The 13,438-nt window shown below is 47.6% G+C and overlaps 1 protein-coding gene across 2 annotated transcripts in view; it reads left to right on the top strand.

Annotated features, from left to right (window-relative positions):
• The window catches only part of TGFA (transforming growth factor alpha), an 89,446-nt gene that overhangs the window by 29,896 nt on the left and 46,112 nt on the right, over positions 1-13,438 (top strand). For both annotated transcript variants that reach the window (XM_058667937.1, XM_058667938.1), the window contains exon 2: positions 3,142-3,195. In XM_058667937.1, coding sequence (XP_058523920.1) covers positions 3,142-3,195 — 54 coding nt within the window. The remainder of the gene's footprint in view (positions 1-3,141; positions 3,196-13,438) is intronic.

Raw genomic sequence — 13,438 nt, 5'->3', positions numbered from 1 at the left:
AAGTGGAGCAACTGGAACTTGAACCCATGCACATATGGGATGCCAGTGTTGCAGGTGGCAGCTTAACCCAGTGTGCTATAACGCCAGCCCCAAAGTTCAGCTCTGAAAGTCAGACTGTAGAGCACTGTGGCTGCAGGCACCAAGGCTGTGCTGTGTGATCCCTGAGCCCTATGGGCCAGGTTCTCCCCATGGCTAACTTGGTTTCTCATCAGTCTTGGGGCCGCCCCAGCGCCATGTTCCTGGAAGGTCCTCATGGACCTGGCTTTGCAAGCACATGGCCCAGGGTCAGGGCTCCTGGGTCCTAGCAAACTGGGCAGCATCCAGGCCTTGCTCATTTGTGGGGAAATTGGAGGAAATGGGAAAGTCCCATGAGGCCAGGGGGTGACCTCTGGATGACAGGGAGCAAGGTTCAGCCACTGTGTTTGCCAGATGTGATGTTTGGCCTCCCTGGAGGAGGGGTGACTGATGACACACACAGCTGCTGGGGGCTCTTTGATGGCTGTGGTAGAAGGGACTGTGGCGGGTAGTGACTGTACTCTTCCTGGGACACATGCATTGGACTGATGTGAGTTTGAATCGGACTAGTGGAGCTCAGGCACATTTCTTAGCCTCTCTCAGCCTCCATCCAATCAGCTCTTCCTGCTAGCTGCATACAAGAACAGGAGGCTGAGAGGTGCCAGGCTTGGGGACTATTCTGAGGCATGTATAAACTGATCCCTGTGCAGCCCTTGTACTGGGTTCTGGGATGGATGCCAAAATGGCCCCCTCACTCACCCGCATCTCCCCGGGGAGCTGGTGTCCACCACGCCCGGCTGCAGGCTGTTTGTTTTCCTGTCTCGGCTTTGCTTCAGCCAACATCAGTGTGCAGCCCGGGAATGGGACTGTGCTCACCCAGAGTGACGGCGAACAGACTGTGAGACTCAGGCCTGAGTGCCGGCACAGTTCGTGACAGGCTGGTCACGCCTGCCAGGAGAGGCACGCAAAACATCTCCCATATCCTTGTCCTTTGCCATCGTTCCGGGTCACTGGCTGCCAAGCCCAGACTATTTTGTGGCAGTGCCAGGAGAGGCGGAACATGAAAGTCCCTAGGGTTTTTGTTTTCTGATCTAATTAAAGAACACATACTCCTTTCTATTGGGTTGCTCCCCAAATGCTCACAGCTTCAGGGCCAGACCAAAGCCATTAGCCAGGAACTCATTCTTGGCCTCCCCTGTGGGTTGTCACCTGCTGCCTCCTAGAATCTGCCTTAATAGGAAACTGGAACCAGGAGTGGAACTGGTAGTCAAATCAAGGCACTCCCAAGAGGCACACAGGCGTCTTAACCACCAGGCCACACATCCATCTCCTTGTCCCTGCTTTGAGCGTTTAACTCCTTTGAAGCAAGGTAAGCCTCATTTTGACACTGGATGTGTACATTTTGCACTGCCCCTTTAAACATATCCAGGGAGACCCAAGAGCTGCATTTCCAAAGAGCATCTATTGGCAACAAGAATGGCTCGAGGCAGATGAAGGTGCTGTCAGTAGTTGCCCCCATCTCCAGCTCTAGCCCAGGTGTGTGGTTCAGGACACTAAGTCTTAGGGGAGGTCATGTCAATCCTCCAGGAAAAACTGCCAGAGGCTCTTACGATGTTTCTGGTTTCAAAGGCCAAACGTCATAGACACTACTGCTTTATCAGTTTCACCTGCATGTATTTTCCTGCGAGTTGTGGCTTTGGGGTCTATACTGCAAAGGGCAGGTGCCTTCACAGCCCATGGAGTGGTGGGCTGCATGGATCCCTTGTAGTGAAAGAGTGAGAATCGGACTCAGTTTCTGACCTCACTGGGTTTGTCCCCCTTCCAGGCTAATCCTGTGCCAGGCCCTTTGTGTGGAGACTTGGGAATCTTTGCACATTGTACTTTGGGGAAGTCATTCTAGTTGAGTTCATCTCGATTGCGTAACTCCTGGGAGGTTCCTTCCTCGCTGGATGTGGCTGCTGTGTTTTCAGAAACCTCAGGCACTGCGTCAGAGGAGGGCTGTCCATCAGCAAGGCTGGCTTGCAAGGTTGTTACATAGCGCCCCATGCTCAGAAGGCCTGTAAGCATGGGTTCCCTGCCTGGCAGTTGCAGCCTCAAAATCCACATTGTTTTAACTCTGCATTTGTGTCTTGTAAGAGAAGCCTTGGCAGGTAGGAGGTGATGCAGCATGCACTGCAGGCTTGGAGTCTGGGTGCCCCAGAGCGGGGCCTGACTTCTGCCATTTTCATGCCTCCCTTCATCCAAGTACCCAGCACATACCATACTGATGTACAAGATGCAATGCCCTTGGGGGTGACCCATCCATCTAGGGTTGGGATAGCAGGTACCTAGGAAGAGCAGATCCCCAAATTTACTTCCCCTCCCCGAGATAGGGCATCCAGCTGCTGCCCCAGGACAGGGATTGTGCAACCCAGCAGTCAGTGGGCCCCTTGCTGTCTTGTTCACTTTGCCACTGGGCCACCATGAGCTTGTGAGGGGTCCATTGCCAATCTGCAAATATTGTCCTGCCTAAAGGAGAGTAGTGACATGAATAAGCACACAGCAAGTACTATAACATGCACAACAGTGCAAGTGTACTGAAAAATGCACTTACACTTGATTTCAAATGGAAAATTTTTATGTTCTGTGCATTTTTCCACTGTGAAACTCAGGGCATGTGATTAGCCTGTCTGCTGAGACACTGGTTGAGATGTGCATGTCCCATATTGGAGCGTCTGGCTCCCATCTCTGACTCAGGCCCCTGGTTCGGGCTTCCTGCTAATGCCGACCATGAGAGACAGCCGGTAATGGCCCATATAGTTGGTTCTCTTCCACCACTCATATGGGAGATCTGGATTGAGTTCCTGGCTCCTGGCTTTGGCCTGGCCATTGAAAGTCATCTTCTCCCCTCCTATCTTGCCCTCTTGAATAAATAAATGTTTTGAATATAAGGTCTTTTTTTAATGCCATAATAGGTGGAGAGAGAGATGCTGGAAGGACAAAAAGTTTTAGTCCTTGTTCTTCAGGCTTTGTTTTAGATTTGTGCTGGGCCTGCAGGTAGTATAGCCACCATAGCCCCTTCTGGAACGCCCTAGAAAGCTGTTTGCTTGGTAGACTCTCACCTCCCGTCTCTTCTTCCCTTCACAGGTATTGTCCTGGCTGTGTGCCAAGCCCTGGAGAACAGCACGTCGCCCCTGAGCGGTGAGTCCAGCCCTTGCTGGGGCTGTGGGTGGTGTGTGGGCTGTGTGAAGGGAGCAGACAGGGCCACATCTGTGAAGCCGCTGCTCTCACCTGCGGAGCTCCCCGCCTGGCTTTCTGCCCATTGCGCGCACCTGCACCTGGGCCCTTAGCTCACTGCAAGGTCTTCACTGTAGGCCCCAGGCAGGCAGTTCCTCCAAAGAGGGGTTCAGATGACTTGTGTAGGCAGGTATGCTGGGGAGTGGGGCTGACAAGACCCCTGAACTCAGCACTAACCACACCCTTCCAGCTCACCTGTGAATCCACCTCCAGGACCCAGATTTCCAACCTGCCTAGTCCGGCAGCTGCCTGGTGAGCTTTGTTCAGTTGTTCTCTGGTTTATGGTTGGATATTTAGATAAGAGCTTCCTTTTTTGCACTGTAAAGATCCAAGATCTACATGTTGGGGAGCTTGGGAAGTGCAGGAGGCAAGCCACACAGGAATGTGCGTTAGAGGGAAGCACCTGCTGTTACAGGTGCATGTTGCTCTCAGCCTTGTTCTGTGTGAGTTAATGTTTTTGTAGGATTAGTCCTAGTGAGGAAATGATTTGGATTCCTGATTTTGAAACTCGGGTGTTGGTTTGTGCGTTTTTCCATGTTGCTGGAATGTCCTGAAATGTTTGCTTGTAAAATGTCACAAAGCGCCATTACAACAGGCATGGGTGATTCCATTCTCTTTACCCCAAGGGTTTTCAAGTTGTGATTCTCTGTTTTCATGCCTAGTGGCTCTTTCTTTGGTTTGGAGCTTCCCCTGTTGCCCTTTGGGATGGATGTCAGGTGTGAGACTAAAGGCATTGAAGATCCAGGTGCCAAGTGCCAGCTCAGTTCCAGGTGAATCACACTGATTTTTCACTAGTGATGCATGAGGCTGCTGCATCATGGCTCCCTTGTTAGCCTGGAGTCAGTTCCCCTGACTTCTTTTTTTTTCTTTTGCTATAGCAGCCTCTCACTGTGTCTTGCTGGTTATTCCAGGGAGATCTCAGTGGAATGGGGCACAGTTCAAAGGTTTTTGCAGATTCTCTAACCAAAACACAGTGTCCCTGGTGCTTTGGTCTCCTTTGACTCCAGTGGAGAGGACGTTGTCATTCCTGCTGGGTACCACTGCCTATGTGGCCTCATCATTTCCCTCCCATCCCCAGAGCTACCATCCTGATGTATTTGAACATTCATGGCTCCCAAGCCACCTGGTGCTCCTGCTGAACCATGAGGAAGTGGCTCTCTTCTTCCATGCCAGGCTTTGTTGGTGCTGGAAGTGGAAAGGCAAGAATATGTCCATCCTAGAGTTGTGCTCCTGGAGCCCAGGGTTCCCCAGGATTCCCAGGAGGCAGTCCTCTGTCATCACTTCATAGGTCCATTTTCTTTTCTAACTTAAAAAAGAAAAATTGTAGAACCATACAGAGCTCCCCATTACTGCATGCCTGGCTTTCCCCTGCAATAGCATCTTATTTGTCACAATCTGTAAATCACACCCAGTTTCCCCTGATCTTCTTTTAATACAAACTCCCTCATTCATTTTTTTAAAAGATTTATTTATTTTTATTGGAAGCTCCCTCATTCTTGAATGACCCTCCACCCCAGGCAGGGCTCAGATGTGAGGGTGTGAGGACAACTTGGTGATTCTCCCAGGCTGTTCTATAGCTCTTGTTGTAGAGGTCTCCATGACCTGCTCTCTGGGAACCCCTTCAACCCTTACCCATGGGTATCATTTGGGAGAACTGAACGCTGAACCAGTTTAGGTCCACCACTTGTTTGGGTGTTTCTACAGGTTGAGATGCTCCCTGCGTTGTCTTTGTTCTTCCTGCACTCTCCCAGACCAAGCTGGGAGAAACTGAGTTTTTGAGGTTAAGCCAGATGGGCTGCTGATTTGGCTGTCTTGCAGTGTCCTCGTAGCCCATCCAGGTCCTGGACCTGGTAGGCCAAGCTGAGAGCCAGGTTCTCTGAGTCACTTTCAGGGGGCACATTGCGCAGGTGCATGCTGATGCTACCTTCCCTGGGGAGAAAGATACCTTCCTGGTCCTTTGATTCCTTCCTTTCTGTCTTCATTCATTCACACAGGTCAAGAAGGGCTAAGGAATGTTGTTCCTAAGCCTGCTCCCTCACGGGCCTGGCACAACCCCTGCCTGTACCCCTTGGGTGGCCAGTCCCTCCAGGGAAGATCTGAGGAGATCAGAAGCATTTATCCAGAAGTGATTGACTGTCCTTGCTGTAGTGTCCAGCGTTTGGTCCTGCGTTCCTCCTATAGCATTGACATTGACACTTTGTGAGGTTTGCTGTCCCTCATTTCAGCTTGTGGTCAGAAACAGCCATCAGGACCCTGCCCTAAGCCACACCATCCTGTGACAGACTGAGGGTCACTATGTGGAGTAGGGTAGAGAATGAAAGCAGGTGGAACTTACAACTCCCAGTTTGGGCTGCTGCCTGTGAGTCCCTTGAGCTAGTCTCTGCTGGACAAATCACTTAGCTGCCGAACTTAGAGGTGAAGGAAAAGGCCCTCTGCCAGGGGATCCAGACTGAGCCCAAAGAGGGCTAGGCTGGGAGACAGTCCAAATGGCAAGGACTACCCAGAGTCACCCCTGCAGAGCTGGGGTTTGTGCCTGATCCAGGCTTCTTTGCCTCTGTCTGTCTCATGGCCATTCTGTCTCCTAGAAGTCTGCTTGGACCCTGCTTGGACCCTGGTGGGCTTTTCCCCTCATCCCCAGCCGAAGTTGAGATCCTTGGTGGATACAGCTCAAACCAGGGTCCAACCCCCATCAGCCACATTCATTATTCCAACATTGGAGTAAGGATGTATTATAGTTGTTGGCTAAATTAGTAAGTAAAACTATTTACTGTCAGTGTGGTAACAATCATCCTCAGAAAAATAGAATAGTGAAATCAATCCTCATATACCCCACACCTGCCTGCAGCAATTAGCCTGTCTGCCATTCTTTTCTTTCAGCCATTCCCTGCCTTTTGTATTTTTCCCTTTGCCAGGTTCTTTGAAAGCAGCGCTTATTTCAGTCTTGAGCCATTCATTAAATATGTATAGTAGATAAGTGCTTTTAAAAGCATAGCAATGGCTCCACACCAACAGTAGTATCAGGAATTGATTTTTAATATGGAGAGCAGAGGGTGATGTATTTGATTCTGTGACACTTTAATGTTTTCATGTGGTGGTCTCTGCTGCTAGGCATTTCTTTCAGGTGAACAGGTTTTTTTTTTTATCACCAACTCCTTTTTGTCTGAATGTTAGCGAGCTCATTGACTGAACTGCAAGACCATCCATTTACGTGTGAAGAGAGGGTGGGAAAAGGACAAAGATAGGTAAGGGCTTTATCTGTGATGTAAATGTGCAGCTGTCTTCACTCTTAAGACTGGACCAGTATGGGAAAGAATAATGAAGAAGCTAGGAAGTCATGCATTTGGAGTACAGGAGCTGGAGGGTGCAGGCCTCCTCGGAGGGGAAACCCAGCACTTGCATGGAGCTCCATGGAGAGAGAACTGTAAATTTCCTGTGCCAATCACAGGTGGTGCATAGTCTCCAAGGAATACGGGACTGATCCTCTTGTTAACTGAGTTATTGTTGGCCTTTTTTAAAGGTTTCTTTGGCTTATTTCTTCCATTCTTTTAGATTCCCCCAAATATGGAGGTGATATCAGAATGATAGGACGTTGGTATTGCCTCCTAGATATCTACTGTGGGTGGGATGGTGGAGGGATATGGCACCACAAGCTAATTAGTTCTGATCTAAATATAGATTGCTGCAAGTCAGGTCCCACAGCAAGAGATGGTGAAAATTCTCTGTTCTAGGCATGTAGGCATTCCATGGATGAAGTAACAGCAGAGTATATTTAGCATGTTGTGAACATGAATATGGCAAATTGGCAGTTTCCTTCAGTTGCTGGCAATAGTTTAGAGTGATGACAAATATTATTTTGATTTTTTTTGTGTGTTATTTAGTTATGAGGAAAGTGTATGGTAAGCAGTCCATTTGATGGTTTACTAATTTCCTCGTTGTTGAAAAGTCCGAGTTGATTATGTATTTAATATGATAACCATTTGTGTGCTGTGAATTGCATTAAGAGTTATATAGGGCAGAGTTGATGCTTACTAAATGTACAAAATGGATTGATGAGATTAGCTAGTTAAATCTTTTCACCAGTAAGGCACTCAACAGCCCATGAGATATTTATTAAAAAATGTCAAGTAAATCCTCTTATTTTTGTATCATAGTGTCAAATAGCAGTAAAATAAACATGTTAAGATCCTTAATCTACTGCTATGTTTCACTGTAAAATTTGTTAAAATTTGCTTCTGTTCAAATTTGTTGAGACCGCACGTAAAAGTATCCTAATATTATTTTAGCTGGTATTTTCTAATTACTGCATAATACTTTGGGAATGCAAATTTTATTTGAATGTCAACTACAGTTAAGCATGTGTCGTTTGTTTTTCTTACTCAGGTTTTGTAATTTGATGGAATGTTTTTATCACAATTTAATAAATGTTTGCTTTATTTAATAAAAAAAAAAAAAAAGAATCTTGGATGGTAAGCCCAGTTGGTCTTGGTTTGTTCAAGTCGCAGAGGATTTACTTATCTGGTTCTTGCTTGGATTGGTTTCCTCATCTGTTACTCTGTGCATCAGGAAGAGCCTGTAAAATTTCTCATGTGATGGACTGGTACTCAGGGAATTGCATTGCAAAGGGTTCTGAGCTGTCTTTGGGTATTTACGAAGCATTGTGGTGATCAAGCGGCAGGGACCATGACTGGGAAATTGGAGGGTGATGGCCACATAATGGATTCTCTGTTGTTCATTCAGGTCCTAACCCCTCAACTGCTGGGACTATACAAAAGCACAGGCCGTCTCTTTGTCTCGCTTTGCTGGGGCCCACCCATCCAAAGAGCATTAACATGGTAGGGGTACCCTGAGCTGCCTGCTCTGTGTCATGAGTTAGGAAAGAATTGGCATGGGAGTGAAACCAATAGTCTGGAGTTGGGGCCAGGACATTTTTTTCCTGGTTGGTTGTCAGTTGACAAAGCACAGGAGGCAGCTGAGGGTGGCAGCACCTACAGCTCTAGACGGCTGTCACACCCTCCTAAGAAAGGATGCATGACCTGTCTTCAAAAGGCATTTTTTAATGCCCTTTAAAAGGACAGAATGCAGCATGGTGGTTCACAAATTGTCAGGCAGCTGCTTGCTTAACCCTCAGAAGTGCTTCACCGTTCCCAGGCTGCCCATCTGGTTCTGGTATTTTCGTGAGACTCACACTGATGACCCACGGGGTGTGGTGAGGACCTGGCTCGGGCACCTGGCGTCCCTCTGGGATCCTGCCTTGCATGATCTGAGTGCTCGGGGCAGCTCTTTAACCCCCTGCACTTCGGCTCCTGCCTCTGACCTGCATCCAGGGATGCCCCCAGAACTGGGGCATGTGCAAGGGCTTGCTTGATAACTGTCTAGGAGATTTTCAGGGCGGGTGCTTGACAGGATATGGAAATAACACAGGTTTTTTTCACGGCAGCTGGCACCATGATCAGCTTCCTTGGGGAGCTGGTCCCCAGGCCTTGGCAGGGAACCTGGGCTTTAGTCTGCTGAGATGAGAGTTTAGACGGGGGGTACACGGAGGGAGGACAGTCTGTGAGGTCATCTTCTTGTTTGGCCTACAGGTAGAACCTGGGTCAGCTGACAGGGAAGGGGCCTTGGTTATTGCTCATCTCATCTAACAAAAGCTTTTCACAGCTGCAAACTGCTTCCCTGTTCCTTTGTCTACATTTTCCCACATGGAGCTGAAGTTGGTCTAAAATTAGAATGCTCACGTGTTCGGCCCAGGTACTTAGTTCACCTGTTCCAGATACGTGTCTGTCACACAAGAGACTTGGTGTGTGTGAGTTTGGGGATAAAACCACAGCTACCTGTGTGTCCTCACTCTTGCAAATGCTTCGAGGAGAATGAGAGCTTTATCCTTGTTGTCCACTGCCATGCTTCATCTTCTGTTTGTTTGCAAAGGAAAATGTGCTTCTCTGTTGCTTTTTGTGCTGTGGCTGCTCAGGAGAGTCACTAGACACAGATTGTGGAATCCAGAATGATAGTTCCACTTTCTTGGCTGTGAGACCTTGAGTCTCTCTGAACTTCCCATTCCTATCAATAAAACGAAGAAATAGGATCAGGTCAGGGTCCTTTCAAACTGTGAGTTGCACTTTAGTTGGGCATTTACTAGCATTTTTTTTTTCCCAATGACATTGAAATACTTAAAATAGAGAATTTCTGGGCCAGGCATGGTGGCACAATGGGGCCCTGCCCGGTATCAGAGTGCCTGGATTGAGTCCTGCCAGCTCTCCGCCTCCCGCACCCCCAATCATCCAGTTTCTTGTTAATGTGCACCCTGGGAGGCAGCAGGTGATGGCTCAAGTGTTTGAGTCCCTCACACCTGGAAGGAAGGTCCAGATGGGGTTTCTGGCTCCTGGCTTTGGCTGGGCCCAGCCTTGGCCATTGTGGGCATTTGAGAAGTGAACCAACAGATGAAAATCTCTTGGTGTGACTCTGCCTTTCAGAGTGTGTGTGCATATTGACATTCTTGTTTTAGGATTAATAGATTTATGTATAGGCACTCTACATCATTTTACTTGCATCAGTTAACCCTCTGTTGCATCTTCTATAGTGCTAGATTTGACTGCTTCATGACAATTTTGACACCTGCAGAGCCAATGCTCTAAATCTCTTGGGACCTGAATATGTCCCTATCCGCCAGAATCTTTTAGAATTGTGTGGCCTGCCTCTAATTTGTCAGCATGTCTTTTCACATTCTCATCTTCACTCAGTCTTTCCAAAACACTCAACCTATAGAAACAAAAGCTCTTTCCTTATACACAGATATTTCATTAGTATACATAATATGTAATTAAATTACGTAAAGGGAATAATGAGGACACTTGACATAAACAGGTTTGGGAACCAACACAAATAACCTCTTGGTAAATAGACAGCCTAATTGGTAAGAACAGAAATAGGCCGGTGAACTAGAGGAGCCAGCTAACTGCGCTTTCGCATGCTGAGGGCACCATTCTAGTTGTTTATCCAATCCCATTCCCTCCCCCTTCTTGTGCTAAAGTTGGGTTCTTGGTTTAAGTAGAGATCAGGTAAGAGAGCAGCTTTGTTGAAAGAAGGAAGGGAAATGACAAAACTATGTGAAGTAAAATAGTAGACCTGGAGAGGCCTTGCTATTCCACTTTTTCATTTTCAACATTTATTTAGCACCTCTTTATTAAGTCCTACCTTCTGCTGGGCATTGTGCCCGCCCTGGGCATCCCCAGGAGACTGGAAGTTAATCCTGAGAACAGAGTGCATGCACTAGGCACATGATGCTGATTCTAACACCTCAAAGCTGTTCTTCTCCATGGTGGATTTCTTTACAGTAAATAGCACTTTTATCACTTTCAGAATTTCCATTTTCAATCTAGGTTCTGAATTCTGTACTTGCTATTCTCTTTGTTAAATTGCACCTTGTTCCATTTGCTTCTGTAAGATGACTTATTCTTGTGCGCTGTGGCTGTTAGCCGTGAAGTAGACCAGAAGCGTATCTCTGCCAGGCACCTTGCATTTAGCGGCAGAACCCGAACACACATTCAGCTCGGTGAAGGCAGCCAGGCCTCAGGGAATCCAAGGAGCTGCTGAGCAGCTGGGACGACGGGCAGGATCCCGGCAGCAGCAGTCTGTGTGGCCAGTGCTCTGCACACCATAAAGATTGTTCTCCCGGTTGTTCCACTTCTGTGGAATTGCATTTTAGCTCGGGGATCCCAGAAAGAATCAGATAAGTTTCTTTCTTGGCTCTGGCAATGTTGTAAGGGGAAGGCTACAAGAGATGAGGCGCCAGCAGGCAGAAAAGCCAGGGACATGGAAGCATCTTCATCAGCCCTGGAAGGCACACAGACCCGCATCCCTAGTCCACACTGAGTCTGAATCATTCATTCAATCAACGACTCAGTGAGCACCTACTACATGTTGGGCCCTGATCACAACAGGCATCTCAAGGACTGGATATTCCCCTGGGAAAGACAGATGTGCTATCGTATTTTAGGATATTTGAGAATAGCAATGCTGAATACTATTCTGGGTGACATGAAATCATGACCATGTATGAAGGAGCTTCAAGAAGTTCCTGAACATATATGTATTATGAAAAACTGGATTTCAAAAAAATTCACCATCATTTGTCTCTTAATTCCATTTTTTCTGCAAACTTTTGAAGTACTCACACATAATGCTGCTAATAAGTTTGGCTGTAGTTTTAGTTTTTATTGAACTTAATTCTTTGGGATTGTGGGCCCACTCTCTGTTATCTGGGTGCTTGGGATCAGAAGTGTTTCTGGTACTGGCATTTTTGAGATTGTTTTTTTAATAATTACAGACTTGATCACTTGAGCATCCCTGATTAGGAAATCTAAAGCTTTAGAGTTTCTGATTTTTGACTTTTGGATGCTCAGTCATAGAGAGAACAAGAATTCTACAACTGTTTACCACCTGTGCTTTTCAAAGATCCACTTTCCTAAAATAGAGAAGATGGTTGTTATCCCTCAGAGTGAAAAGGAACTGATCTAGAAGCAAGTGTTTGGCCTAGTAATTAAAACACCTGCAATCCCACTTTGGAGTCCCCTGTGTTCAGTTCTTGGCCTGGTTCCTAGTTCTAGCTTCCTGCCAGTGGCTCAAGCCTTCGGGCCCCTGCCAGTCAGTTGGGAGACCTGAACTCTGCTTGTAGCTCCTGGCTTCCAGCTGGCTAGGCCTGGCTGCTGTGGGCATTTCGCAAGTGAACCAGCAGATAGGACATCTGTCAGTATTTCTGCCTCTCAAATACATTTTAAAATGGATTTTTTAAAACAAGCCAATTTAAAGATCAGCAAGGGGGAACATGCGTGTAGATGGTCTCTGTTATAGCCTGCAAAACGTGTTGATGAAGAATGGGTAATGATAGGGGAAATGCACATTCCATGTACATTACAACAGCATGTAGTGTTGACTGATATTCTAACCTGTGCCAGCTATAAAATGCAAAGACCAGCATAACATTATGTGACCATCAGATCTCTGGTGGCTAATCTCATTTCCCTTGGACTGTCCTGTCCTGTCCATATTCAGTGATCACTGGACTATCCCATGGGGCTGTCCTGGGTACTGGCCCTTGGCTGTCGCTGTTGATTGAAGGGAGTTGTCTCTCTGTCAGCACTGCTGCCTCTGGGGCGTGGGGACCTGCCCTCTGGCCTTGCCCGAGGGATACCCTGTCTCTGCAGGGCCCCCCAAAAATCCACCCTCTGGATAAGTTGGCCCTGACGATTGCCTGTGCGTTCTGGACTTCTTGGGCTGTGAATCCATCTCTTCACAGGGCTCCGTGGTTTTTGCCTCTTGATCCACTTTCCAGATATTTTAAGGACTTGATACTTCTGTGTGTCAACAGAGAAGTGGGACTTTTCTGGGATCCTCTCAGCCATAGGATAAATGTTTCAGTTGTGAAGATTCCGGAACCAGATGGGCTGAGTTCAAATTCCATCTCTACCACTTACTGGCCTTGAGATTTGAGCACATTTGTTAACGTCTCTGTGCCTTGACATGCTTATCTGTAGGATGGGAATGAGGGTAGCACCTGCTCATGGGGCTGCTGTGAGCATAAAGGGCTCACAGCATTATTTGTGAGTGAAGGGAAGTGTCCGTGAACACAGAGGTGCTTTCAGTGTGAGCTGCAGCTGCTTCTGGCTCTCTGTCCTTCCTCTGCTGTCCTACTGGAGATGTCCAGGCCCAGAAGCAACCCCTATGTCCTTATGGTGTTTGCTGTTGCCCGGAGTCAAGTCCAGGGATGATGTTCCTCACACCTTGGCGTGCATCACACTTACACTACAGGCTGTGTTAATGCAGATGCCTGAGTGCCCCTTGTTCTCAACCATGTTTACTTAGAGCTCAGTGAGAAGATGAGAATGAGTATTAATGTGCTTGTGCTCTGAGATGCTGTCGTCTGAAGGGGCCAGCCCAGCACCGCTCCAGCTCTTGCTGTTCCTCAGGCTGGACTGCACTGTCCCCTGGGAGGCTGTGAAACATGTGGGTTCCGGCACCAACTTCCTAGCATTTGTCTGGGGACATGTTAAAGAGAAGTCAAAAACCTCAGGCCTTGGGCCATCACCTGCAAGCATCCTCTTTCAGTTGGCCTGGATGTGATGAAATGAACATGCTGGCTTTCTGGTAAGGCATC

Source organism: Ochotona princeps, chromosome 8 (genome assembly GCF_030435755.1).
Source record: "Ochotona princeps isolate mOchPri1 chromosome 8, mOchPri1.hap1, whole genome shotgun sequence".
In the NCBI taxonomy this organism is placed as follows: domain Eukaryota; kingdom Metazoa; phylum Chordata; class Mammalia; order Lagomorpha; family Ochotonidae; genus Ochotona; species Ochotona princeps.
Note: the sequence above shows the minus strand (reverse complement) of the source record. Positions and strands in the feature narration are given on the sequence as shown.